Source organism: Colletotrichum godetiae (assembly GCF_030913485.1).
Source record: "Colletotrichum godetiae strain CBS 193.32 chromosome Unknown BDP55scaffold_133, whole genome shotgun sequence".
NCBI classification, from domain to species: domain Eukaryota; kingdom Fungi; phylum Ascomycota; class Sordariomycetes; order Glomerellales; family Glomerellaceae; genus Colletotrichum; species Colletotrichum godetiae.
The window spans coordinates 1-26340 of record NW_026851381.1 but is presented as its reverse complement, the minus strand read 5'-3'; the positions used below and the strand labels follow the sequence as shown (position 1 = coordinate 26340).

Here is a 26340-nt window from a genome sequence, read left to right as displayed (position 1 = left end):
GCAGGAAGCCAAATGCAGAGTCTACAAGCCTCGGAAATTCTCCAATCTCATGTCAAACGCGAGATCCAAGCCAAGATTACCGAGATGCAGGCTGAGATGGAAGAGAGCATTTCTGAACGGATAGACGAAAAGGGAAGTCTCTGGATGCAGACTGTGAGAGACACGTGCATCTCAGAAATCCATCACAGCATTCGAACCAAGACTATCACAATTGAACAGGCTGTAGCCAATCTCTCAGCTGTTCAGAGTTCGCAAGGCGGCAGGCTTGTGACCATTGAGGACTATCTGCCCCGTTTGCAAACTGGCCTTGACGATGAAAGAAATCAAACCGCTTCCTTGGCTTCAAATTGCGACAAGCTACAACACGATCAACACTATTTGCATGGCGAAGTACAAAAGCTTGTAGTCAAAATAGGCGATCTCCAGGCCGAATTCTCGCGTCATGCGAGACAGGTGGAACATAATCAGCACCAAATGGAGATCACACTAACGCAGAAAGTCTCCCAAGCTGTTCTGCAGGATGTTACGCGCATGGTGGACTCCCTTCGCAACAAGACAGAATCAGATGCGATAACGCGACAAAAGTATGTAGACAAAGTCCAAGACCAAACGAACCAGGCGATGGCACAAATTCATCAAGCAGACCTCGATAGGCATAGGGCCATGCAATTGAAGGCAACAAAAGTCCGAGCAAGACATGACGCTGAGATACTATATCTGAAGCTCATGGCCGAAGGAAAGGCAAAGGACGTAATGCAGAGACTAGACAATATCGAAAACACAAACAACTCCCTCAAGGCAGAGCTAGAAGGACAGTCAGAAAAGGTGGACCTAGTCGCCAACGAGCTGAACGAACGCATAGAGAGGGCAAATGAGTCCACTAAAGTAGATCTCCGAACCGAATTCGGCAGCAGCCAAGAGAAATACCACATGCAGATCACCGACGGATCTGCGGTAACCATACAAGCAATAGAGGATCGGCTCAGGTGCCTCGAACACGCGAAAGGTGCTACGGAAAGTGATCTAGAGGAGAGAATCGCGAAAGAGCTGCAATCCTTCAAGCTAGAGACGGCACAAAAGATGGGACACATGGAGAATATGTACCACGAAAAGGTCACGACATTAGCCAAAGAGACAGGAAGACAGCTGGAGGGGCTTCAACCATTGGTGCCCACAACCGAAGAACTATCTGGAAAGGTCCATGCGTTACAGAAGACTACCGAAGAGCAAGCACAAGAACTAGAACTTATCAAAGCTCAGTCGCAAGCCTGTATACTGCAAGCAGGCGAGATCGAGGGGCTCAGAGCCGACGGGAGGATCTTGGAAGAAAGACTTATGGCGCCACTGGCAAAAGCCGAGAAAGCAGAACACTTGACCCAAGAGACTTTCCTGAATCATTCAAACAGAATCCGGCGGCTGGAGACAACACTCAACAACGAGTTACAGAACTTCAGCGCAAAGAGATCGAACCCAGAGACCCTGTTAGAAACCCGAGATGCGGGAAGTACCGAAAACGCCTTACTTCTCCAAGTGACAAGAAAACCACCGGACGACGTTCCGGAAGCGGTTCGGATGCAATTGGATCAGACTCAGAAGGACATACAACTTTTGCGAGAGAACTTTAATGGAAGACATAATGAAATGACCCATTCATTGGAAAGCTTCAAGCATCAGACCAGCGTGCAGTGGATAAGTGCAGAAAAACGTCTGACCGATCTCGCGACTGGAATGTCGGCCGTCAAGCGGGATCTACACAGCAAAGCAGCCGCGATTGACCCAATCCTGAGACACTTACAGGACGATGTTAGAAAGAATGGGGACACTTCAGAGACGTTACGAGCATGGATCGCTTCCCAGGCTTCCGGGTGGGACGAGCTCCGAGACCAGTCAGAACAGCGTGCGCTGCTTGACGCACAGATGGAGAAGCTAGCGAGACAAGTTGATGAGTTGGAACGCAAACTGGAGAGTCAACAACATCAGAACGAAAGCTTGCGAGACCAGATGCAAGATCCAAATCGATTGGCCCTAATCTCTTGTGATCTAGATCAAGTCAAGCAGGAAGTCCAAGGGGTTGAGAGCCATTGGCAGGACGAGATCAACACAAGACTGAGTGCTGTTGAAGGCAATGTGGAAACGCTCAAGCGTGGTACCGAAGCGGCTCGCGACAGAACGGAAAGCCTCAGCCAAGATCTCAACCATGTGAAACTTGATGTAGAGCGCAGCTTCGGAAGCCAAACAAGCGCTCTGGAGGCCCTTTCGAGACAAACACACGATCGCATGCAACAGCTCAAAATTGAAATGGCACATTCTACATCGGCAGTAGACGAGCTCCAAGTTCGGTGCCGAGATCTGGAAAGTTCGATCAAGGGAATGGTAGACAAAGTCTTGACATACTCGAGTCTTCCGATCAGCTCTCTGCACCTTGGGAGGAAAAGGAATGCGGAAGGTTGCCAGCTGGAGCAAGAAAAGAGCGATCCAGGCATCCAAGCAGAGTGTCTAAACCCGAGAGTAGAGGTCCGCACTCACCACAAAGGACAACCAGAAGGCCGCAGCCAGAGTTCGAATATTCCGAGAGATTCAAGTGTAAATGCTTCTTCTTCACGAGATCGACAGCCCACAACCAAAGCAGGAGCAACGGACACAATCCTTGGTTCGGAAGCATGCCCAAGTTCAAGTGCGAGAGAACAGGCAAATAGTACAGGAGCCCCGCAAAATAGGAACCCCAAGCCAGTGGGAGTGCGAGTAGGAGAGAAGACAACGTCACCTAAGAGTGACAGGGCAGCTATTGAAACAAACCCAGAGCGACAAGCGGAATCGTGGACAATCAAAAATGAGATCTCAGATACGGCAAGCAAGTCTGCAAATGCTAGGAAAAGGCCAAGTGATCGCCCACCATTTGACGGTGCAACCTACGTTCCACACAAGGAGGATGAAATCCTCAAACAGAAACACTGCCAGAGCCAGCCGGTTTTGGAGAAATGGGCCATCCAGAAACTCGAAGAAAAAGACGTCGAGATTACATGCGTCATCAGCTATTACGAGAAGCAGCGATCGAAGCACCTACGACAATGCCAGGCTTACTTTGACGAAACGAAAGCCAAGATCCAGCGACTCAAAGACCAAGTCAGGCAAATGAGTGGGGATTTGCAGCATGCAACTCGAAAGATCCAGGACAGGGACGACCACATTGCGTCCATGTCCAAGGCCAGTGGCGACTTTTCCTTGAACAGAGAGAAGACTCAGGATGAAAGCAGCCGAACCGAAATGGATTCTACACAGCCTTCGCACAGGAAGCAGACCAGGACAAAGCCGCCGAATGATGAAGCGTATGCTGAAGCGGGCATCGTAGAGGCTGATCCTTACGTGGAGGAAAACAGTCATGCCGCGACTGCGATCGAAGTACTGCCTGGAACAAGGGTGGTCAAGCACAAGCAGACATCGCAAACAAGCTTTTCACGGACCAGACCCAAGAGGTCGAAGCGCGAAAACGAGCCTAGAGGGACTTCGCGTTCTGTGCCAGCGGGAAAATACACCGAGGACCCTCTGGAGACCATCCCAAGCCTTGATGACAACGTCGATTATCTCCAACCAGGGTTTGACGCCAACTCCATCACTGTGAAAGAGTTGAAGAAAATATTCGTTACGCACGGAATCAAGTTTGATCATAGCTCAAAGAAAGAAAATCTCGTGGCTCTATTCCAGAGAAAAATCGAACCCCGAGCTAGTGCTACGTTGAAGAAACGGGCGAACATCAAACGCTCGGCAGCGGGCATCGTTGATGTTAGATAGGTCCAGGGAGCTTGGATGCCAAAAGACACACCTAGTCGTTTATTGATGTATTTTCACTTGCAGAGATATAATCGGATGCTTCTATTCACTGCGGCTGATAATGAGGTGAAATGGAGCATTTCACGTTGATGATGGGGTGTAAGCCACACAGGGAAAAAGCTTACATGTGCTGTTCTATACATTTACTCCAGGATAGGTTATGACTGCTGTGAATGTGCATGCTGGAGAAACAATTCAAACGACTAATGTGGTACATTCGGATCGCCGTAAATGCCAAATTCTAGCATTCCTATTCGCCTAGTATTCTGATATAAAACATGTGATTCAATCCATCCGTCTCCGTAACTTTGAGCAGTTCGGTATCTCACCGGAATGAGTGCCTATAGACGTCACTCAAGATTAGACAGTCATTATCCAGATACAAATAAACATATCTCACATCTCCTGATGATAGATATCTGCTGTTGTGGCAGGAAGAAAGCAGACATTTGCACAAGAAAGTGTCTCCTCTCCACATACCCTCCTTCTTTACTACTTAATTACATATCCATCCGTCTCTTCTTCTCCGAACGACCTGCCGATATGTCTCCCGTCCTAGAGAGCTTCCTCTTCCGCACTGACTCGTCTATACATACGCTACCGTCACTATGAGCTTGTAAGTCAAGTAAGGCGTCGGCAGTCTGTGGAAATCCGGAGATCGAAGAGGACGTATCATTGTACTTAAGCCTGATATCGAAGGGAACACTCAACGACGGCAAAGTGAAGCTCACGACGGTCCGCTCGTCCGCAGCGATCTTATACTTGTTACCAGCTACCACGAGGGAAAGCCCCTTGAACCGAGTCGCGAGCACTCTCGTGACTGATGGGTCGTCCCCATACCTACAAGCGACGAACCCTCTGCATAGTACCTCACCGCGTCTGGTCGTTCGCGTTGTCGTGTCGAAGGAAAAATAGAATAGAGAGGCGATCATGACTAGCGAGACTTGTTGCACACGCTGATGTAGGTCCCGATTGACGAGAAATTCTCGGTCCAGCTGTCGAATCAGCTTGCTTATGGCATCTGCGTCATCCAGCGCCACCGCTTCCATATCGAGAGTGGGGTCGATGCGAAACTCATTGAACGCTTCACCCGCTGACCCACCTAGTCTCTGATACTGCCGGTGTCCCCACAGAGATTCCAGGCTAAAGTGAGCAAATCGAGACAGTGAGTTCGACATGCCGTTTGGGGCTGCCTTCATCACCCCGTTGCCTGCCGAGAGGATGTAATCAGGAACCGTCTTGCGAGGACACAGCCGTAGCGCTTCGGACCGCGCATGTAGCAGTGGAATCTCCAGCCCGTCATAGTATGACGAAGTGGACGACCCAAGACGTTTGGCCGGAAAGTACCTGGCGCATGTTAGCTTGTCTCTGATCGTGTCCTTTTAAGATTTCTCCCCGTTCTTCTATGAATTGACGTGTACGTACACAGGAGCGGCCGACGTGATTTCGGCCCTGTTTTTGATCCAAGTCAGCTCGGACGCTCTGCAGCACACATCGCGCGGATACCTACGCCTCTCGGACCAGCAGGGGCCTCGGCCTGCCAGACTCTGCTTGCCGATTCTCATGGCCCGCATACGTGGTGAACAGCTTCGACATGCTCGTTTTCGAGTCGATGGACGTGACAGCCACCTTCATCTGCTCGTACGGCTTCCGATTGTAGAGCGACTTTCGCGGTCCTCTAAGTCTCGCCTCGCCCGTGATAGAACCTAGGATCGGCCCGCTAGGGCTGTAGATGCTGTCTTTGCACACAAAACGGATGCATCGCGACAGTTTCTGGCACCACCGCCCTATCTTTGTCGAAGCTTTGGGGAATATCCTGCGCGCCAGCTGTATGAAGTTCTGTTCGCAGGTATCCAGCGATGATTCTAATACACCGATCGATAAGGCATTGATGCCTCCTGGGAACAAGTCAGTTCTAAAGCTGTTCTCTCTCGCTTGCATGGAGAAGCGACATACCGACGCTGGTCCCGATGGCCAGGTCAAAAAATATCTGAACAGGTAGTCCGGTCACCTTCTGAAGCATCTGCAGGATACGCAGCTGAACGATGCCCTTCACCCCGCCTCCATCGAGGGCTAGGACGCGGCATCCCGCCGTGGGCGGTCTGAGACGGACGGCACATCCAGAAACAAACGCCGTCGCGCACAGAACGCACCTATCGAACGTGATTACAGTCCCACTCATCGTGCTGTTGCCATATCCGCGGTAGCACGTCTCGCACAATGCGCATTCACAAGGGAGAAACACCTCGGGAGGCTGCACGAAGCATACGAGACACAGACGGGAGGACCTGCTCCCCGCAACGCTGGCGCTGTGCCGATGAAGAAAGTGTGTTCGAGATTTTCGGCGTTCTTCTGGGTCCGCGTGGCGTAGTTGGCTAACCGTTGTCTTGACCACTGAGGTTACGAGTGCCTTAGCGTCGGCCATCGGCATGAGTCGCTGGTATGAGAGCGCTTTCGTCAGTGCATCATGATACATTTCCCCGAAAACGGTCTGGCCACAGAATCCTGTTCAGGGTAATCAGCCACAGACATCTGAATAGGGCCGATGGCCACGTACCATCGTAATAGGCCACCATATCTTGTGAAAGGGCATTCGCCAGTATGGGCAATCTCATCTGTCGAAGATCGTCCAGGGACATAGCCTGCTGGATCCACTCGCGCCAGGCCTCCTCTAGCCAGGGTCTCATCTGCATCAGCGGTTGGGGCAACCGGCTTTGGTCGAATGCCGCCACGTAGCTGACGTCCAAGTTCATGCCCGGCGCCGCCTCGGGCGCACTGGCCAACTGCTGCAAACATCCACGGGAGACCCGGAACAGCGTATACCAATCCCAGAGTGTATTTTCCTCCCTTCTCTTACTCCTCACGTCTCGAATCCGGGAGAGTACATCAACAGGAATCTTTCCGGGTTTATACACGCCTTGGGACACTTTTACGTCGTCGAAACCGCAGTTTAATTCATCACCAACGAACATGCTGGCCATGCTCTCCAAGTCGATGTTTTCGCCCCTGACTACGACGCTTCCTACTGGACGGTGGATAGGTGGCAGGCCCCTACACTCCAGGTCCCACGCACGGAGCAGCCGACGCGCAGACGGTACGTCCTTGGCAACGAAGAGAACGGCGTCGCTCATAAGCATGGACCATCGACAAATCACCCCACCAGCGCGACTGCATCGCATAGGGTACTTTACATGGCCAGGAATACGGGCCGGATGGGCTTGGGAAAAGGCGTTGCATTGAAAGTTGACTTTATTGATGACGATATGCTTCCTGGCGCGAATCACCTCGACTCCTTGACCTTTCTCACGCATGGGCTCGTCGTCGACTACACTGACCACGGAGGGCCTTTGCGAACGTTGGATGGATGGAGGCAGACTGATGGCGGCAGATGGTGGATTTCCCTCGACGATTTGAATCCATGGGTGCGGCATGCTGTGTACTGATCGACCTTTGCCGTATTTATCTACATCAAAACTATCAGACTATCACCTCTTTTTTTTTTGACTAGCGGCGCGAGTGATGTGGTGACGGGGGAGGAGATTTGTAACACAGACCATGCCTTGTCCCTTGAGCTTTGTGGTGGTGTGACCAAGAAATGAGCACTGGTATTGTGCCTTCCGTGAGTAGTAGGTGCGTATGTCACTCATAACTAATTATCGCCTGTGGCAGCTCTCAAGCGTAGATTAGCTAAAATTGCATCCTTGTGATTGACAAATATTTTCAGTGGCCCAGGTGGCCAAAACCAAGTCGAAAGTGCGATGACAAACCTCCTGCATGCCTTCTGAACAGCATAGCGCATTTATACTTAACCCCAGCACAAGAAAGCCGTCACCCGTGATTTTGGATGTATCGAGTTGACCTTCTCACTTGAATACTCCAGAACTGCTATTCATAATTAGTTCCAGCGGGACTCAGAAAGGTTCGAGGAGACGACTCAATGACATTGAGTTACGCCATGTTGGCCTGAGCATCTCCGTTGCTGAAGACCAACGCTTTTGACCACATCAACGATTAACTTTATCGACGCAGAGCATCACGCAAGCTCGAGGATTCGGCCACGACAGGTGATATCCAGGCTCTTGATCGCATCGCGTAAGTGAGATACGACATGTGGCCGTTGTTTAGGCCTGAGATGTACCGACAGAACGACGATGTCTTGGTCCTATGTTGACAACGAAAGGCAGCTTAGCAATCAACCATCGCCCAAACGGCAGGAATTGCAGGATCTGATTGACTGTGAAATATGAAAGACACGTCGTTGTGCCCGCCGACCATGTGTGCTTGAGCTACTCCGAATCCCATGAATAGCTTCTTTCCCTTAGGTTCATTCCGAAGAGTGCCGAGTGCAAATTGAGACCAGCCTTTTCGTTGAGCGCTCGAGACCTTCTCCTATCCATGACGAATCTGGCGTATGATTGTGCATCATCTACCCACCGACATTTCGTTCTGAGCCCTCCAAGGGGCTCTCACACTTGGGCCTGCTGTGGTTGCGAAATTGGAACCCGTAGAGGACTCGTCGACCTCCTCGTTTAAGAATGAATTTCACAAGCACCATCGGACTCATCCCGAATAAGGAGGGGATACATTGGTTGCCGATGCTGATGTATGGATCTATGGCTGTCATTATCTGGCGGCGGCCTTTCGGCAACAAAATTGCAAGCGGAAACGCGCCTTCGTAGGTAAGATCAAAAGCATCAGGCTCCAAACATAGAAAGGTAGTTTTGGTAGCATCACACAAATGGGAAGAGCGATAACCCATATGGTTTTCGCAATACCGGTTCCGCTCACCTGCAATAGACACGAGAGTCATCTTCATGCACTACCCGTCGAAAAGTGATGAGTCAGGGTTATACAAGAAAGCGTTCTCAATATCAGTAGCAATGAGGATCAAGGTATATGGTGACAACGTCAGGTTTACAGATACGAAGCTATATCTAAAATATACAGCGAAGGGCTTTCACCACGTTTTGAGTCCTCGGACGGTGTAGAACGCCGATTAGACAGGGCAACGACAAAGGAAGGTGCAGATGGTCTGTCGGATACCCATGCATGGCGAAAACTCAATAGACTAGAGCGAGACGACGAGACGGTAGACTATGTAAGTAGTGTTCCTTGGCAATTTTGGCGCGCTTTCCATATCATTAATATGCACACAGGGGACTCACGGGTTGTATTTGTCAGACGGATCTGTAAATTGGCCCGAGAGTGTATGGCATATAAATAGGGGCACAGTTAGGCAGCGTTCCCATGCTTGACCTCGCCCGCACAACACACTCAGCTTCTACCAGTCTATCATATTATTTACATCAGTTCTTTTCAATGGCCGAAGTAGCCCGGAAAGTATCTTCTCAAGATTCACAAGAGTCCGTGTCGAGTGCTCGAAGACAAATGGACAAAGATTGGCCTCTACAGGAACTAGCAAAGGCTTGCGAAATCTCGAGTTCTTTCGGAAGTTCTACTGGCTTTCAGCAGTCAGACTCACAAGAATCATTCTCTGACCCTCCCCTGGGCCACCAGAGGCCTTTGTATCAGAGAGGCGACGAGGACGAGCCCAGTCAGCCTTCATATACAAAACTGAGAGAGAAACCTAGAGACGACCTACAAAATGAGGAAGACGCATCTATATGCGACGATAGCGACAAGGAAAACACACCACCGAAAGCGGGATACAAAAGTGCGACATTTCATGATAAGCTTCGGGGGACTTCGAAATGCGAGACTGGTGATAATAGCGTCGGCCGCTGTGTCACCATGAGCGTCACTTTGTCAACTCCTCGGATTACTTTCAATGTCGACTTGAAAGTATTGGTCGAACTCCGAAAGGACAACAGACAAGGTCGAGGCAGCAAGCGAGACAGTAGATCAGGCCGGGTCTCCAAAAGAAGAACCAGGGCCTCAAGAACCTACACTGGAGGGAGAGGTGACAAGAGCGATAGCAGTGGTCATTCTTGAGGATGGTAGAAGTTGCTACCGATGTGGTTGAACGACGTGGATATCGTGATGGTATGGCCGTTCAAGTTTCATTCGAATGAAGTTATCAAGTGTTCTTTCATGGTCGCGAAACTAGTGCGATATTGAGTGACTTCACAGGCACAATGTCTTAACCGAAAAATAGAATATCAAAGCCTGGCAAGATTTCCAGTGCGATGGCAAGCATCATCCTTTCAGATAGAAATACAATGTCGCCGCCTCATTCATGGTCGATCCAGGTTGAGCGTTCGAGTCATGTACTTCGGAGAGTTCTTGGCTTCCCTTGACTGACTTACGAGCTGAGGCATCGTCTGTCAAGCGTGGGCACGAGGCTATGCATCTTCTAGCGCCGATTCACAGTTCATTATTCCGGGTCCAACATAGTAGAAAGGAGAAGGGGTAAAGAAATAAATTCACAAGAAAGCCACCAAAAATCAGGAGCACTGTCTTTTGAGAGCACCGTCACCCTCACCGTAATTGTGTGCATAGAGATCCTCGAACACAACCCTTGGAATCTTGCTGATGTCAAGACGCTCTAGTATCTGTATGAAAGGCGCGAACTGTTGGTTGAAGCGTGGTAGCAGGTCCGTTGTGAGGGGTTCTTCACGCAAAAGACTCGGTGTCACGCATCGCTTGCACAAGAAGCCACCATGACGGTCTGCGTTGTCGATAACATCGATCAACGGCCAACTGCTAAGGCATTTGGGGCAAGTATAGTATCTCACGATCTCTGTTGATGATTCCCGCTTGTTTGTACCGAGAATCCGGCGTCTTAATTCGTGGATAATGTGATGAATGGCGTAAACGGCTTGGTGGTAGTCGAGATAGACGTATGACTCATCTTCGTTGAGCTCACGCCTGAGAAACTGTCAATGCGGGCAAGAATGACACAGGTTCACCAGCTCCAGGGCTAGCTAGATGCTATGATGAGGCGTGGTGGACTGTTATCTAAACGCACTCACGTACAAATGAGCCTTGCCCGCTCCAGCTCAGCGCAGGCCTTTCTCAGCGACACGTGTTCAGGCGTGATGGATAAAGAGCGTAGTTGAGTCATTGATAGGCTAGATGTAAGGCGTCGTGAGTCGTCTTATCGTGATCTTTGCGTCTTGGGGACATACATTTCGTGATGTGATAAGACCTCAATTACGATGGCTTGTTCGGAGCTGTAGAATACGCGCACGGCTTTCTTGACGAGTGTTTTGGCGTCATCCATGGTGAGAGTGTTCTTTGGCGTTGTTGGCTTTGCTGCTGTTTGAGGAAGTCATCCACGTTCGATATCGAGTTCTGCGTTGCGTTATGTGAGCGTCTCGCCATCCGTGTGTTGGTGGCTAGGCCTACAACGATAGTTTGCATGACTATAGGGGCATATCAGCTATACACCACTTCTTCAACAGAGCTATTAGAGCCTGGGGACACCGCATTTCTGTGGCAACTATGTTAGCTGTATGAAGATTCGTAACTTACAGGAGAAGCCAGCTAGAGATGGGCCGGCTGCCAAGTATTGAGCAACTACACACACTCCGGTAGGTGTTCGTCATCCTGCTCTCAACAGGTGGATCCGTGTCCAGGTACCGCCAGAATGATCGGCTATGATATATTCACCAAACGATATTTACTTATATTCTTCTTTATAACCGGGAAAGTGGGATCTGAGTGGGTGAGCTCGTGACCTCAAGATTCCGATTGCAGGATCGTAGCCAACGTTTAACATAGTGCAGCCATAGTCAGTGATTCCTGTAATACGAATGTAACATAACATCATTGCCACACGCGCCGTTATCGTCGAATACCATAATAAGAGCTTCCTGAAGTGGTTGCATCAAGGCCAGATATCCTACTTGTGCTTCTAGTCGCTGCTCCCGAAAACAGACTTCCCGAGATCCGACGTCATTTCAGCCTTTCCTTGTACAGTGAGAAGCACTGGCAACAAGCACTACATGACCGGATGGTACCGGCAACGTCCGACAGTATATCCTACTCTGTTTTTGGCGCGTTATTAGAAAAGCTAAATCATTTACTAACTAACATGATCAGCGGTTTGCAGGGGAATAGTGATGCCCTCCTCATTACGAGCTGAGTCAGAGGCCTGCCCCATTCGACAACGTAATGATCACATCCTACGCCGTTCATTCGAGGAATGGTCCAGCCCACGGACCTTTCATAGTAAGCCGCCGTTCTCCAGCGATGTCTCCATGACGGGCGTCTCGTTGATGCTATCCGTGGCAACGTCTGAATCGCGAGGCTGTTCCAATGTCGCATTTTGCCTGAAGCCTACGTTGCCGCGCATAGAAAGACGATGAATAAGGCGACTTCCGTTGCACTTCTTCATAGCGGTAAATGACTAAATTGGTAGTAGTAAGAAGGAGAGTGGCTTCTATTATACCACAATGGATCTTGGTCGGCTGCCTTTTGTGTCTAGGAGGGGCCGCGGTCCGAACACCTCACTTCGAGTGAACGTAGTCTTCCCTGCTCATGACAAGACATTGAGCCTGGAAGGCTGCTGCAAAATCGAAAATGAAAACTACTTTCCATCGAGCTCACCACGCTCGCCACGCTGTGAAGTCGCGCCTTGAGTATTCGAGGCTCAACGCCTGGTATCCGCTTTCACTAGTCTAGGGGTTGAAAGCGGCGTTGGGTTATCGCTAAGCTTCGAAGGAAGAACAAAGATGATATCGAGGAAATACCGATGTCCGATAAGCCTCCATCTAACTTTCTTTCGTATTGCTGACTAGATCCACGAACCAAAAATGCCTCAGGTGAAGCGTCCATAATGTCCTGCAGCTGCAGGTTAAGCTTAGACCAGTCGTGACCATATTTTCGTTGCCACTGAGACGAACCGTCGTATCAACCGCAAACGCACCCTCCGTGTGAGGCTAGGCATCTCGACAACGTAGCCACCACTGCAATGAGAACCCGGCCGCTCGCGACAGTTGTTGCAACCGTTGTCCAGGCGATGTGTAGTGACAAGATTCGTTTGATTACGTTGGCAAATACCATGAGGAAGTGTTAGCTCGCATACCTGGCGGATTGGCTCACACGAGAGACAGTGTGGGCACTTGAGGACGTGGACTGTGCACATGGCGGCTGGGATGGCCGTTTACCATGCAGGCTCTGCTGAATGGCTTGCTATGAAATGAACCCGGTCCATTCGATGAAGATATACCTTGTGCGTCTTGTGTGATTGTGTGCCAGACCCGTGGGACTGCCAGCGATGCCGTATGTTCGGAGCGAAGGACGAGCCGACTGTCAGTCCTGGCATTGTTTTCGCGCCGTGATACCGGTTATCCTGACCATAACTAACAACTCAGCTGAATATCTTGGCATGCTTCGGTGTCTCTTCTCAAAGCATCTCTTGATATATGGCAAAGGGATTGGAACGACACTCAATAACAAGAGACATGAAATGGATAAAACCAACCACGTCAGGGGGGTTCCGCAGAGAGCAGAAACATATTGAAACGAACATATATATGACTATCCTCACAAAGAGGTCCTGCATCCCGACTCTCGACATGCGAAAGGAGATCTCGTACAATGACGGCTCCAGCAACCCAAAGAAGAAAGCAGCCCAAGAGAAAACCTTACTCAGAGTTGATCCGCACAGCACCTTCGTAACGGAAACAAACCCATGAGTCTCAATCAACTTTACGACTGGTTCGAATCCCACATGGATGATGGCGTGCCCTGGGTCAAGAGCAGCATCCGCCACACTCTCTGTGTGCACCAGGTCAGTGCCTCCACTTGATATCACCCCGTTACACAGCGATGGAATGGTACTAGAAGGTTTGGTGCCAAGATGGTCGATCTTGCTTTTCCAACATGACCAGATGTCACGCAATCTACTAAATATATCTGCTAAATCATGCAGGCTTTCACCAAAAGCCAAAGTGGCCGGTCGAATTGGCGTCTGTCGTCGAACTTGCAACATAATGTTCAGTCTATGAGTCCGCTTCATAAGTCCGTCACACCATCTTTTCACACCGAATCCTCTTCGAAACCAGGCCGGCACGAGACCACCTTCGACGATCATTGGCTTGGAGTCCCTCTCGAAAATATAATCGAGCTAGATGGAACTTCAGCGTTTGTATCGCATTCCTCTATGGCCACTGTAGACGAGCAATCAGTGGTGGACAACACAGGTATAGACTTTCAACTGCCCCCCTCAGTGGTGAGTCGTCGCCCCATTTATATTGTATTATGATTATCGTGCCAACGACTAACACCACACCAGGTCTGCTTCTCGTGCCTGCTGAGTAACGATTCACAATGTGACGGCCAGAGCCCTTCTTGCAATCAATGCTTGCAGCTTGGCTTGACGTGCGAGGAAGGACGACCCAGTTTTAGCGGCAGACCAAATGTTCCTCAGGGTTCCTCCTAACGTTGCAAGCCTGGGAATACATCGTCGAATTACCGTTAGTATAGAACGAAAACTCTTAAATAGATAGATGTTACTACTAGGAAGCGTCGAAAGAGGATAATAGCCGATTATGCCCTGTCTTTGCTGCTTGTTTTTGGTCAGTGTTATGAACAATGTGATGGAGAGCAAAGGGTTACTTCGATGCAAGGGATCCACGAAAGGCGGGGCACGCGTGATCGCACCAACCAGTCGAGGACCTGTCCTGGCTATTGGTGGACGTTAGTAACATTGTGCGTTATTTTGTTTAATTAGTGGTAAAGAGAGTGGGCCTGACTTTGCGATTGTGCTGCGACGTCACAACAAGCTGCACCAGTGACAGGCCACTCCCGAAACCTTAGCACGAGACACCGCAATATAACCTACCAGCACTATTTGTCTGGGATTGCTTCTCTCTACGTTATTCTAACTGTGGCAGACCGACAGTGGAAAGATGGCGTTCCAAATTAGGTTATGGTGTTATTCTGTAGCGTGATAACGGCCAATGACAGACCCAAGAGAAGATGCCGATCATTCCCGCAGCCAGTTCCGGTCCGAACCCAGCCCTTGTTGTCGGCGAGACCTGGAAGCGGCTGGAGGGGTTGCGAAAGCCGTGCTGAAGTTCAGTCTTTTAACGTCCTGTGATGAGCTCTAGTAGACAGACATATTCTGTAAAGCCTGGATTTTTCAATTCGTCGTCTTTATCTCCGGTCTAATTTTCCCATTCACTCGTTGCGAATCAATTGCACACCACCGTGTTTGCCGCCAAAAAACTCCGCAGCCTCTTGTGCTTACCCAGGTTTACCTCGAGACCGAAGTGCGGCCTCCACCTGGCTGAAGCGGATCTGCGAGTACGTCTGAGCGGTGCCTTTGGCACCAGCGTCGAGGAGCAAGTTCACAGCTGCGAGGCTATCATTGCGCACAGCAAAGTAAATGGGCGGCTCGCCCCACTCCCCAGGTATGTTCGGATCAGCCCCATTCTCCAAGAGCAGTCTTGCGCATGCAAGGTTGTTAAACAGAATTGCGACGCCTAGAGGCGTATGCCAGAATATCTGGTGTTGGCCTTCCTCGTTGATCCACCCGCTGTTCTGTGCGTTGATCAGAGACACGCACGCGCCTCTGACGCCTTCTCCGTGGCCATCGTCACCACGCCCAAGAAAGAGTCTGAGGAACGGGTACCCTTCAGTCTCGTTGTCTAGGTCGGGCGGACCAAGATCGCCACACACGGTGTGTAGAATTGTGTCTCCAATCCTATCGCGCAAGCTGAGATCCACTCCCCTAGTGAGTAGTTCGCAGACTACGTCCAACTTCCGTACGTGTCCAGGCTGTTGGTAGGCAGTATCGTCCTGGTGAAAGTCACGAGCTGGCGTTCTGAGCACTGCATGGAAGATATAGTCACCGTACGCATTGGCAACTCTGCCTGCGAAGTTGTGGGCGGGGTTGTAAGCCTGCGTGCCGATCATCTGCGTGCCGTGGAGACAAGCGTCGTAGAGGACCTCGGAATTGGCGGCAGACAGTGAAACACCAGCACGACAGAGAACCTCGACTTGCTCCAGGCGGTGGCTTCTGACGGCTTCAATCAGATCGTCCTCGGCTGACGGGTGAATCGTCGCTTGACCGGAGGACCACGAGTCGGTCGGAGAGCCGACCAAAGTACCATCTGATGTTGAGCTTGCCGGCGTCAATGGGTTTTCCCGGTGCTCTTCTTCCGCCCAAGGGCTACTTGGACTGGCGTCTGCCGTGTCCGTGTGGACGCCGAAGTCATCGGGGCGGAGAGCTTCGGACAGTGAAGGGCCAGCTGAAGACGACCTAAGCCACGCACGGACGTCCGGTAAGCTCGTCGCCGGGTCTGCCGACCCCACATCGGGACCATGCCCAGGTTCGTCCACCAGTGTTGAGGCGACACTGTATCTGGGAGACCATGAAGGCGGCGGAGACTCATTGCCAACGAGCGTTTCGCCCGAATAGGAGCTCGTAGGCGTCAAAGGCTGTGTCCGAGCGTTCATGCTAGAATAGAAGTCTAGTTGTGTTCAGGTAGGTCAAGTAAAAGCCATGTCCCTATCGCAGGCGACTGAACTGTGTAGATTATATCGAGCGTTACAGAAGACGCAAAAGCAAGCTCTTTGCTTTGAGGTGTCGACAGTCTTATATTGACACCATACGAGGTAGTCTGCATAGAGACCAATTTCCACTCGTGATGCGCCGCATGTCACTCCTTCGATGTTCTAAGGAATGCCGTAAGACGCTTGTTGCCTTCTTGTAAGACATCATGTAATACTCGATGTGGTCGGCGTCTGGCGCGTAGCGTCTCGTGTCTTTATGACCGTGAACAAAAAAGATACGACAGATACGCAAGCCTCCCAGGCAGGCCGACGACAAGGCGGCTAGTCATATACTCGATTGCGTACATAGTCTGACCTAAGCTTCCTTGAGAATCCAAAGCGCAGTCTATGCCGCTGCTTCAATGAGCGCTGGATTCCTTTTCAGTTTGCTGTGGCTGAGTAGCTTACCTAATCTACAAACGAAACGCTCGGACGTGGTCGAGTGGTTAAGGTGGGGCGTGGGTCAAAGTGGCCAGCGAAGTCCATTGAATCCTGTCTCGTCATCAGACAACGAACAAAAGTAAAGGCTAACATAACCAACAAACATGGAACATCACTTAAGACGTTATGTTCACTGTTCCATTGCGATAGGTTAAACTGCGGAGAAGACGCGTCGGAAGGCATGATGTGAACAGCAGAAACGACAGTGAGATGCATTGAGGCGGGACGCACCTACTTTTGCTGGTCATGTCTTGTAGAAGTGACAATCAATGCCTATGATCAACTGAGAATCGGTGCGAAATGAACTCTGTCCCTGTCAACTTACGATGCTCGATCTGCTCCGAGTTGGCGATGTTCTCACTCGAGTTGCCCTGCTGCGAAAGCTTGATTTGCGGCTACTGTAGGTGACGCGGCAGCAGCTCTGTAAAACAAATGAGATCTCATGTGCGACAGGTACATACTCCCAAGACTCACGGTGTCTCGTGTGCGAACAGACAGTCCAGAACAGACCAACAGTGGCCAGAGAGGCCCGGCTATCGATCAAAGAGTATCTCAGGCAGCTTCTCCAGACTTATAAGCGTCTAAGACCGTAGTTGACGGCTGTTAACATTTATTCGCATTCGGTACAACGCCCGTGTCTGGAATGGCCAGCAACGTTGTGACTGCGAGAGAGTTGAAAGCCGGCTTCTTTTCTTTCTAGGTCAGTGAGTTGGGGCACGAGCGCGCAATCCGCTGCAATAGCTTTCCAGGTTTTGTCGTTTGATATTACCCAGCATCATTGTGCTTTCGTCATAGCAGCATAGACGGAGTCATTACTACAGACGTCCGGGAATCTTATTACGTAGCGTGGAGTGCCGCAGGCCATGAGAACGAAATACACAATCTATAACTTCTTCAAAACTTCCTTCTCATCCGACCATGAGGTCGCTGCGCTTCTTGCTTATCCTCGGTCTATATGTGTGCTGCGAGTCCGCACTGGCCATTGTTCCTTCATCATTTGTCGCAAACGCAGCGTGAGCCAACTAGCGTAATTAATAAATTCAATGCACCCAGGAGAGACGACCCCATATGACTACGAAACCACAGCGACGAGGTCTAGGGTGAAATGTGGCATCCTGGTATCGAATGCAGCTTTCGGGCAGGATCTGTTAACACAACGAAACAGATAAGACTACCCGACCGCTCGTTCGCGTTACTCAAGAGCATTACGACAAGCACGACACCAAGGCCCGACGATTTGTCATTGTTCAGGAGCGGCAGACTGTTCTGGTCTTGATACAGTTATACGGGGCTGCTTTTCAGTATATATGCGGTCTCCTCCAATTCGACAGGCATCTTTGGCCTGAAATTAGACCAATGCAATGAAGTTAGGCTGGGTTCGTTTTTCCGACATCAGGCCGCGATCGTTACCAACGACAACAGCAATACCCGCATCGGAAGAATCTCTGGTTGAAGCGCATCCACTGGCGTCATCACGAGCAAGCATCATCAGTGGCCAAGCTCTTGCATATACTCTATCTGCCGTAGCTATACTAGTCGCAATCGCAGCTTTTGTTTATCTTGTTTGGCAGAAACGCCAACATCATGTACGCTTGAGGCTGTCAAGCGGCAATGTCCAAAGTTCATCTCCAATTCTCACCAAGATAGGCATTACGCCTAGACGTCTCCCACAGCCTCCGCCTCGGATTCACAAAGTGAGCACATTCATCCCTCGCATTAGCAGCGGGCCTCGACATCCACGCTCAAACCATGCTTCTCTCGTGAGCTCGCGGTCGATGTTGTAGAAGCAAAGCAGAGACGAGAGGCAAAGTAATACTGAATAAGACGTACACAGCTCGAATGGCGGACGACGGATAGTACAGACTTAGCAAAAGTGGGGCCATAATTCTGTTGCACTGTAAGGCGACTCCATTCCTTTGGGTAGGTTCTCTGGCGTTTCGTTGCTCTCATCCTTTGTGAGAGACGTAGACAAATCCGATCAGCATATCGTGGTTCCTGGTATGCTCTATATTTATGTGATTCTAGGATTACTATCGCGCTTGGTTCAAGTTCGGGGTTACCGCCAAAGGCAAGCGGAAAGCAGAAAGAAAGCTTGCGTCATTCCCATTGAGACAAAGTCGAAAATCCACTGACGTTTTTGTTCTATTTCATCTGGTTTTTCCTAGTAGTTAGAATGAACATCATAAAAACAATCCAAGCCTTTATAGCTGCCACGTCGCTTTAGCCGACTATGGCGTTTGTGGCTATGTATAGCAATAGATTCGCCAGTGCTCTATCACGGTCCAGTCAGCTGGGTTGAGGTTCAAGTCTAGGGCAGAAAGACAAACAACCCATCCCCGCATCCGTGCCGACTCTCAGTTCGCACACACGTGGAGTGAAGTTGCCATCTATGTTGCTACAGGTGACAGGTTAGAAGCTATCTAACTGCCCTGCAGGAGGTCAAACGTTGAATAAATTAGTTCGCATATGCGTGCTATTCATAGCAAGCAAATTTATTTTGATTCACGATCGTCAAATCTTGGTATGCCCGATGAGCACCGGAGATCACTTGGTACACTTGCGGTTTCCCCTTCCCACAGTTTTACTCAGTATTCCTTGCTATGTACCATGGCCTACATCGGCGAGCCTGCAGTAGAAAACCCCTGGGGGATCCAATGAACAGTGAAAATATATCGTCACATTGCGAAAGCCACACGTGAATGTGGCGTCTTGGTCGTCGTAAGCGTAGCTATATGCGTCCGGACACGTCTCCTTAAACCACGGATTGTTACCCTTGCAGGTCGTCGCATCGTATATACCCCTGCAACAATACTCGTCTGTCTCGTGTACAGCACAGTTGGAATAGCAGCCGATGGGCGCGTCACCTGTCCTCGGATCAGTGATCAGGTTGGGTGGGGGACATACCAGTGACTGATCCTCGGGATCGATGCCGAGGTAGGGCGGGGCTATGCAGGCGATCGCTTCGCAGTCTTGGTCGTCCGGCACAACGTGAACGCCGCATGTAAAGCTGTCGACTATGCGACGAAGGTCAGATCGGTATTCTGAAATGTGTCAGGTGTAGATGCAGGCTCACCTAGGCTGATGTCGTAATACATCTTGTCTTTCTGTGCGGTGATTTCAAACAGCGTAGTGTCGGCAGATGAACGACCCCAACAACTCGGGTGACCGCAGTCACCTAAAACACAGTTCGATCCGCCGGCTGCGCAATACTGCCTCGCCCAGACGCGTCCGGACCATGGGAACGAGCTGAGAGAGACTTGGACCTGCGAGTTAGATTCCAACGCAAGGCCTTCAGGTAACGGGTCTTGAGAATAATCGATAACTCGTCCATCGACAGATGACTCTATGAACGAGCCTGAGCCTTCAACTGCAGGCTAAATTGTCTGGTTCGTGGAGTTGTTGACAATGGTTAGAACCAATTGCTGCGCATAGAGCGCTACAGGAAAGAGTAGAAAGGTGAGCATCATCAGTAGTTGTTACATTCCAGGAAAGACGGCGCTTTTGTGAAAGTCTGCTTATATTCACCCGAACTGCAGACTAACATGTTTATTGTCAGATGCAAATGATTCGTCAACGAAAATCAGAATGAGATGATGTAAACGATATTTGCTACTGTTCTTGACAAATCACCAGCAGGCGGGATGCTAAAGTTTTATGGAGTAGTTGACTCGGGGACGTTGAGACTGGAAGGACTTGGGAGATTTCGCAGCACATATATATATGTATATACGAGAACGGTCACATACTGCTATCTTCGTTTCTGTGTCTGCATGCAGAGAGCCCTCCATGAGAATCACAACGTCAACTCCTATGGGGGAGCCACTTGGCTCGGGATCATTTGGTACCGTATACAAGCTCAAAGGTCTTCCCATCGCCCGCAAATACATACCACTCGCTGAACCTCGTAACGGCTTACCACCTGAGGCTATACGAGAAATCGCTTGTCTGCAGCGATTGAAGAAATATGACTCGCGCGCTAGAATCAATTGCATTGACATTCTCGGCGTTCAGATATCGAGAACGGCCATAATGATTGACATGGAGCTCATGACTGGCGGAACTCTTGGCGACCTTTTGGACAACTCACAGCTACAGCTTGCGCTTCTCTTACCCTACTCCATACAGATGGTGAAGGGCCTCCGTTTTCTTCACGGCGCCAGTATCATCCATCGAGATGTCACACCACGCAACATTTTGATTTCCCCAACGAACTGTCTGAAGATTGCCGACTTTGGTCTTTCTCATCTTATGAGCGGTATCGAACCGCGAACACCACTAGTGGGGCCTCTATATCATGTCTGACGTGATTGCAGTTCTCTTACACCGTGTTCTAGGTCTGTTCATTGTACTATAGAGCACCCGAACTTCTCCGAGTCAATGCGTTCATCGGAGATACTCGTAGCTTGGTATATACCTGCGCTGTCGATAACTGGTCTGTTGGCTGCATCCTTCGAGAGATGATCATCGGACAGGGTCCGGAGTTCAAACCGGCGAGGCCGACTTTTTCGCCCACTACTAGCGCCATTGAACAGCTAGATGCGATTATCAGGTACGGACAATGGAATACTGCCATACGTGCCGGTACTAAGTGGTCATAGAAAGTTTTGTCCGTCTTCTGGTTTCGTTAACGAGGAACTGGCCATGATCTTCTGCGACTCAAATTTGAAGCTGCCTGAGACCGCAGTCTCACCTGAAGCACCTGCGTGGGTGATTCAGATGCTGGAAGTCACACGGGTAAGGCAGATGGTACTGCCAGCACGCTCATCACTGACTGTCTGCTAGCTTCTATTGGTCCCGGATTCAGAGCTCCGTTGCACGGCAGAAGCAGCATGCAGGATCCTCGAACAGCTAGAAACAACTTGATGCAACGGACTTCCAAGGATGTGTCGAGAAGAGACTTGTGAGAGGAGCAAGGTAACCGCGGGCAACACCGGGGATGCTTGTCTATCCTAATCCTTTACACATGCTAATAGGGGAATTACTCCGCGGCGGATGATAGTTTTTTCTAGAGAAACCCCCCTCCGATGCAACTCGTTTATTAAAAAGACTAGGATTCTGTAGAAAAGTCTCTTGGAAGTTTGTACATTGCTCATAGACATTTTTTGCAAAAGGCCTATTGCTTTGATCTTGACTTTATTGTCGTTACTACTACCTTCTAGGAATATCAAGTCGACTACTACCCAAATAAATATCCGAGTCATAAAAAGCACCAAGCACTTTAACAGTATATAGCCGCTGACTTACTAGAAGCACATCCCCCTACGGTCGTAAGCGATCTCTAATATATGCTCACGTGTCACGAGTGGGCCATCCTGTCTGAATCCATTGAGGAAGGATCACTCCTAGACGCAAAGTCTAATTTTGTCACTCCCACTTATATATAGTGCCACTTTTTCGAGAGGCAAGTAATGTGGCCTTGAAATTAGGCCGGGCTGAGGTTGGGGTTGGTGCCCCAATGATTGAGGCAAGGCTCGTCCCTTCTGCTGACCCTGGTGGCACCTTCCATGAACCGCCAATTATCCGTGTCCAAGCCCTCGCTATCCTTGCCTTGTGCCCAACACACTTCTCTCTGCTGGTCTGCTCAAGCCAATCCAGTGCGAATGTCAAATCACATCCATCTATTTCAGGCAACATTAGCAGGGGCACAAAATGCTCAAATATGCCATTCTAGAAGGCCTGTCGCGACTTCGTCTCTGCCTTGCATGGACTCCTTATCCCAACTGACGGCGTCCACGTTCCTATTGGGAGCTTCGAATATGGTTCCATTTTGCATTATAGCATAGCATGGGATTTCTACGGCCACCAGCTGAGCGTGACTCTGCCCTCCATCTGCAGCCTGTGGGTTCAGGCAGTGCAAGGCAGCACGGCGAGGCAGACCACCAGGGTAGCATAGTAGGATACGCTGAAGATCTTCTGGTACCTCTTGCATGGTTAAGCAGGCTGCTAACCATTTCTTCGTTGACACTGCCACGTCCCTGAAATTGCTTGCTTAATTTTGGAGTCTATATGAAGCTGTTAGCCACCCTCCTTCTTCCTACTTTCTCAAAGTCCTCCATTCGGTAACTTACTGCTACTAGTCATCTTTCTTTATCCACTGTCTTGCCATCCCCCGTCACCAGATACGAGCCTACGCCGTGACCATATTACAGGCCATCATGCCATTTCAAGTTTCTGATACGGACGTCGCCGAGACCGCACATACACGTGCCACTCTCGGTAAATTCGACAATCCTGACGAGGATTGGACCAAGATTTCCGATCTTGCAGAGCGTCGCAGGATCCAAAACCGTATTGCCCAACGCAACTACCGTAAGCCAAACCCAGTCATTGCGACGCTCAGCCACTTCCTATATGTACTGAACCTCCCATGTAGGCAAAAAGCTGAAGCGTAAAGCAGAAAATACCGCAACATGCATCAGTCCCAATCGTTTAAAGTCAAACCCGAAGTCCCCAACCAAGATGCAGAAGAGGCGTCCCTCCGTAGGGTTCATTAAGCAGCCCAATTGCTCTTCTCAACTGCACGCCGACAACGAGTATCGATTACAGCAATTCCCCCTTGACTTCTGCGAAAGTTCAAGTGCCGGCGCCACTCCAATTTGGATCAATCCAGTTGATTCTTCATTCGATCATCCAATCAATCCCTCTTCTGGTCACGGACAGTTGCTCGACTCCACAGCCTCCGCGCCATACCCGCATGACCTCATAGCAGCAGTTCCGGCCACGCTGCACTCAACAAACCACTTTGACGACAGAGCAGAGCAGACGTTTGACGCTTGTTGTGGCCTCTGCTCACGCTTTACAGACACCAGCTGTAGTCCTCCTTTCAGTATAAGTACACAGGATTCTTAGTACTCTTCATCGCCCGAACCGGCTTATTAGTTGGGTATACCACCCCATAAAGCACCAAGATATTGAATTAATAGGCACAATGATCCCGTCGGTTCTCTCAATCATCCCGGCGCTTTCTCTGATAACTCTGAACGAGGAAGATGAAAGAAACCGTGGTCGGCTTCATCGCTCTTTGCTAACCATTTTGACAGGACTGTGGGTGAAGAGGACGAACCGGCTCGAGCAGGATTCATCTGAGACCGGAGTCTTTGGCGCAAGACTCTGATCTTGAGTTCTCTTTAGTTCTCTTTGATAGATCTGGCTGATATTTCTGGCGCATTAAGCGTATGTAAGATCAGTAAAATGTTCTGAATAAATCAACATAGTTTGCCAGCTTAGGGCACCTTACGAGAAGATCCAGAGTAGATCACACTTCTTAAATCAAATTCCTTCTCGCGCTCTGGGATTTCAGGCTTACTCTAAGACTACCAATGTCGGTATGCTGGATTTGAAAGGCCTTACTCGATATCAGAGAGCATCAGAGTAGCGTTAAGCTGCTAGGGTTTCAAAGTCCATAACACAGCGACATTTATCGTACATAAACACACTTACTGCAGATACAAGCATTAATTGGGAACTTAAATATTTGGCGAGATTCGAGAACCACTTGAATTTCAACATTCCCGTAAAGAAAGCTGTTGTCTATGGGGCTAACTGTACTGTTCTGAAACGAACTTGCCCAAACGTGACATAAGGAACAGGTATGGGTGAGAACCGGCCTTAGCTGGAGGATATAAATATGCCGTTGAAATAATAACCACTGGAACCAGACATACGACAGCATAGGAGTGACTGAGCATATGCCCAGTCATGTGGATGTTCCGACACGTGACCATCTTTGGTCGCATACGAGGACATATCCTGAAACGCCATGGAGATCGTACGACCTTAGGAAGAGCATTACAGAATAGAATCACCTCTTTAATCATCAATTTGTCACCGGGATCTGTGGTTGCAGTCTCCACAGTCCGTCCAACACATGCCGTAATCACAGAAGTCGGACGGGATCATTAAGGATAGTGTGACTAGGTCTATCTAAATACGGTATATTTCGCGCTAGTCCTCTGCGTCTTTCAGAGAATTATCTTGAAATCAGTTATCAGAGAAGAATGATTCGATTGCTGGCTCCCGTCATCGATGCATTAATCGAAACTATCTGCGCTAGCCCTACGTTTCGTAAGAGAATTTAGATATCTTACGTATCACGTGTTGAATACATTCGCTCACGTCATAAGAATCATCGACGACTAGTATATATATGACGGCAGATACACTAGCTTTGTGTAAGCTCATGGAAGAATCAGTCGAATGCCAGTTCCCAAAATGCCAAGAACCAAAAGTCTTGAGGGCTCTTCGAAAGACCCTACAGTATCGCTACCAGGAGACCGCCAAGAGATACTGTGCCGTACATCTGGCGGCTATTCTTCTCAAGCCTGGCCAAAGTCGATCCGTTGATGATAGTCTGTCCTTGAGATTTTTAAGATGCAGCATTACCAAGCTCAACAATGAACGGTGCAAGAACATGCTCAAACACCAAGACGCGATATTGACCCAACAACTCTTCGAGTTTACCGAAGGGGTTTGGAGAGTCTGGCTCCTTTCCTGTGACGTACATAGGAGGCAGCTCTCGTGCTTGACGAATATCCTCTCCGGCCTCACGCGTCAACAACAGGAACAGCTGTATCAGCCATTATATCCCCTGCAATTTAAAGAGATCTTGAGATACTATGATGGTGTTACGAAGAAATTCCCATCCATAAATGAGAGAGCTCGTCGCTCGACTGCAATGATTTTGCAAAACTGCACCAATCTCAGTAGGCCGTACGACTTCTCTGGGAACGTTACAATCTTGGATAGGATTCGCTGGGAAATCGACCTGCCACTGAGAGATGTTATCGTTAGTGGCAACTCTTCCTCTAGTGAGGGCACTGGAGATGACAGGGAAACCTTCTTAGTCGACCAGACCATATCGCGGGGTTCTTTGACCGCCATTTTGGATGTCGAGCACTGGTATGACGAACTGCTTGTTGATGATGAGCTGATTGAAATCAATGTGCGAGGAAAAAGTCTTTTCGGTATTCTTGGAGCCATTCAGGAGTTTTACAAGACGGAAAATCGTATGGAAGGCATGAGGCATACAGTGTTCGAAGGGCTTCAACTTCAGGAGGATGGCCGGTGGCATCTGTCCCTAAAATGAAACCTGGAATCCGGGGATTGCTCTTTTGCATTTAGGAATAGACTGACAGAGATTGATATATGGTAATATGACATTAGAGATGAAGGAGCAGGTGCTCATGGCGAACGCAGCCTGGGTTGTGCCATTACCCACCCGTGATTACTTTAGTGCGAGTTCCCTTAAAGGTTCATTTGCTGTAGCAATCGATTGGCAGAATTCGAAAATAGGGCAGCAAATTTCGCGCACCTCGATGATGCGTAATGGAACTGTGGTGATTGCCTCATTGAGATACGGTCAATGTTTCGGGCGAATGTGAGGGGGAGTAGAATGGTCACCGTTCGTACGACGTCTCTTTGCGTATGTCACGAAATAGGATCGGTATCAGCACTCAACGGCCACTCTCTCCTGCGCTGAATCACGTAGATAATATATCTCTCTCAGTAAACAGACTACTCTCACTTCTTTGTTCTAGATGGATTGGTTGAAGTCACTCCTAACGCACTTCGCATGCCTATTGCTGCGTGTTATAACTCGTGACGGCA

The 26340-nt window shown here is 49.6% G+C and overlaps 13 protein-coding genes across 13 annotated transcripts; 8 read left to right on the top strand and 5 right to left on the bottom strand.

Moving 5' to 3' along the window:
• Positions 1 to 384: 384 nt before the first annotated feature.
• BDP55DRAFT_688327 (uncharacterized protein) lies at positions 385 to 1156 on the top strand. The gene is made up of 2 exons (XM_060576630.1): positions 385 to 804; positions 857 to 1156. The coding sequence occupies exons 1-2, from the start codon at positions 475 to 477 to the stop codon at positions 860 to 862; spliced, it is 336 nt and encodes a 111-aa protein (XP_060421436.1). The 5' UTR covers positions 385 to 474; the 3' UTR covers positions 863 to 1156.
• A 1383-nt stretch (positions 1157 to 2539) lies between these two features.
• Positions 2540 to 3256, top strand: BDP55DRAFT_688324 (uncharacterized protein). The gene has a single exon (XM_060576629.1). The coding sequence runs from the start codon at positions 2831 to 2833 to the stop codon at positions 3134 to 3136; it is 306 nt and encodes a 101-aa protein (XP_060421435.1). The 5' UTR covers positions 2540 to 2830; the 3' UTR covers positions 3137 to 3256.
• An 8-nt stretch (positions 3257 to 3264) lies between these two features.
• On the top strand, positions 3265 to 3789 carry BDP55DRAFT_568898 (uncharacterized protein; the record flags this gene model as incomplete). The annotated part of the gene is made up of 1 exon (XM_060570719.1): positions 3265 to 3789. One exon carries the CDS (start codon positions 3265 to 3267, stop codon positions 3787 to 3789), a length of 525 nt encoding a protein of 174 aa, XP_060421434.1.
• Positions 3790 to 3862: 73 nt separating this feature from the next.
• On the bottom strand, positions 3863 to 7584 carry BDP55DRAFT_688319 (uncharacterized protein). Its single transcript, XM_060576628.1, has 5 exons — positions 6386 to 7584; positions 5785 to 6333; positions 5339 to 5726; positions 5254 to 5280; positions 3863 to 5175 (listed from the first exon to the last, which is right to left on the bottom strand). Exons 1-5 carry the CDS (start codon positions 7257 to 7259, stop codon positions 4329 to 4331), a joined length of 2685 nt encoding a protein of 894 aa, XP_060421433.1. The 5' UTR covers positions 7260 to 7584; the 3' UTR covers positions 3863 to 4328.
• A 1135-nt stretch (positions 7585 to 8719) lies between these two features.
• On the top strand, positions 8720 to 10015 carry BDP55DRAFT_688312 (uncharacterized protein). The gene has a single exon (XM_060576627.1). The coding sequence runs from the start codon at positions 9076 to 9078 to the stop codon at positions 9778 to 9780; it is 705 nt and encodes a 234-aa protein (XP_060421432.1). The 5' UTR covers positions 8720 to 9075; the 3' UTR covers positions 9781 to 10015.
• Positions 10016 to 10101: 86 nt separating this feature from the next.
• On the bottom strand, positions 10102 to 11011 carry BDP55DRAFT_722000 (uncharacterized protein; the record flags this gene model as incomplete). Its single annotated transcript, XM_060578544.1, has 3 exons — positions 10102 to 10656; positions 10761 to 10859; positions 10917 to 11011. 3 exons carry the CDS (start codon positions 11009 to 11011, stop codon positions 10233 to 10235), a joined length of 618 nt encoding a protein of 205 aa, XP_060421431.1. The 3' UTR covers positions 10102 to 10232.
• Positions 11012 to 11956: 945 nt separating this feature from the next.
• Positions 11957 to 12877, bottom strand: BDP55DRAFT_639436 (uncharacterized protein; the record flags this gene model as incomplete). The annotated part of the gene is made up of 3 exons (XM_060573252.1): positions 11957 to 12139; positions 12541 to 12624; positions 12659 to 12877. 3 exons carry the CDS (start codon positions 12875 to 12877, stop codon positions 11957 to 11959), a joined length of 486 nt encoding a protein of 161 aa, XP_060421430.1.
• Positions 12878 to 13221: 344 nt separating this feature from the next.
• BDP55DRAFT_721999 (uncharacterized protein) lies at positions 13222 to 14509 on the top strand. Its single transcript, XM_060578543.1, has 4 exons — positions 13222 to 13525; positions 13667 to 13966; positions 14030 to 14421; positions 14490 to 14509. Exons 1-3 carry the CDS (start codon positions 13427 to 13429, stop codon positions 14174 to 14176), a joined length of 546 nt encoding a protein of 181 aa, XP_060421429.1. The 5' UTR covers positions 13222 to 13426; the 3' UTR covers positions 14177 to 14421; positions 14490 to 14509.
• A 494-nt stretch (positions 14510 to 15003) lies between these two features.
• Positions 15004 to 15780, bottom strand: BDP55DRAFT_506738 (ankyrin repeat-containing domain protein; the record flags this gene model as incomplete). Its single annotated transcript, XM_060567674.1, has 1 exon — positions 15004 to 15780. A coding segment is annotated over one exon (777 nt), but the record flags the coding sequence as incomplete, so codon positions are not given.
• A 3552-nt stretch (positions 15781 to 19332) lies between these two features.
• Positions 19333 to 20278, bottom strand: BDP55DRAFT_739966 (PR5-like protein; the record flags this gene model as incomplete). The annotated part of the gene is made up of 3 exons (XM_060580406.1): positions 19333 to 19748; positions 19808 to 20038; positions 20215 to 20278. 3 exons carry the CDS (start codon positions 20276 to 20278, stop codon positions 19333 to 19335), a joined length of 711 nt encoding a protein of 236 aa, XP_060421427.1.
• A 254-nt stretch (positions 20279 to 20532) lies between these two features.
• Positions 20533 to 21104, top strand: BDP55DRAFT_512511 (kinase-like domain-containing protein; the record flags this gene model as incomplete). Its single annotated transcript, XM_060567723.1, has 2 exons — positions 20533 to 21012; positions 21069 to 21104. Coding segments are annotated over 2 exons (516 nt in total), but the record flags the coding sequence as incomplete, so codon positions are not given.
• Positions 21105 to 22810: 1706 nt separating this feature from the next.
• Positions 22811 to 23860, top strand: BDP55DRAFT_688300 (uncharacterized protein). Its single transcript, XM_060576626.1, has 3 exons — positions 22811 to 23043; positions 23108 to 23617; positions 23775 to 23860. Exons 1-2 carry the CDS (start codon positions 22890 to 22892, stop codon positions 23581 to 23583), a joined length of 630 nt encoding a protein of 209 aa, XP_060421425.1. The 5' UTR covers positions 22811 to 22889; the 3' UTR covers positions 23584 to 23617; positions 23775 to 23860.
• Positions 23861 to 24880: 1020 nt separating this feature from the next.
• Positions 24881 to 25905, top strand: BDP55DRAFT_721997 (uncharacterized protein; the record flags this gene model as incomplete). The annotated part of the gene is made up of 1 exon (XM_060578542.1): positions 24881 to 25905. One exon carries the CDS (start codon positions 24881 to 24883, stop codon positions 25817 to 25819), a length of 939 nt encoding a protein of 312 aa, XP_060421424.1. The 3' UTR covers positions 25820 to 25905.
• Positions 25906 to 26340: the final 435 nt, after the last annotated feature.

Excerpts from the sequence above, each read along its gene's own strand:
- BDP55DRAFT_688300 (XM_060576626.1), top strand. The coding sequence starts at position 22,890 with ATGCCATTTCAAGTTTCTGATACGGACGTCGCCGAGACCGCACATACA. Across the intron at positions 23,044-23,107 it reads TATTGCCCAACGCAACTACC|GCAAAAAGCTGAAGCGTAAA; the intron begins GTAAGCCAAACC and ends CCTCCCATGTAG.
- BDP55DRAFT_688327 (XM_060576630.1), top strand. The coding sequence starts at position 475 with ATGGAGATCACACTAACGCAGAAAGTCTCCCAAGCTGTTCTGCAGGAT.
- BDP55DRAFT_721999 (XM_060578543.1), top strand. The coding sequence starts at position 13,427 with ATGAGTCTCAATCAACTTTACGACTGGTTCGAATCCCACATGGATGAT. Across the intron at positions 13,526-13,666 it reads ACACTCTCTGTGTGCACCAG|GCTTTCACCAAAAGCCAAAG; the intron begins GTCAGTGCCTCC and ends TAAATCATGCAG. Across the intron at positions 13,967-14,029 it reads TTCAACTGCCCCCCTCAGTG|GTCTGCTTCTCGTGCCTGCT; the intron begins GTGAGTCGTCGC and ends ACACCACACCAG.
- BDP55DRAFT_688312 (XM_060576627.1), top strand. The coding sequence starts at position 9,076 with ATGCTTGACCTCGCCCGCACAACACACTCAGCTTCTACCAGTCTATCA.
- BDP55DRAFT_688324 (XM_060576629.1), top strand. The coding sequence starts at position 2,831 with ATGAGATCTCAGATACGGCAAGCAAGTCTGCAAATGCTAGGAAAAGGC.
- BDP55DRAFT_688319 (XM_060576628.1), bottom strand. The coding sequence starts at position 7,259 with ATGCCGCACCCATGGATTCAAATCGTCGAGGGAAATCCACCATCTGCC. Across the intron at positions 5,281-5,338 it reads CCCCTGCTGGTCCGAGAGGC|GGCCGAAATCACGTCGGCCG; the intron begins GTAGGTATCCGC and ends GATCAAAAACAG. Across the intron at positions 5,176-5,253 it reads ATCACGTCGGCCGCTCCTGT|GTACTTTCCGGCCAAACGTC; the intron begins GTACGTACACGT and ends AACATGCGCCAG.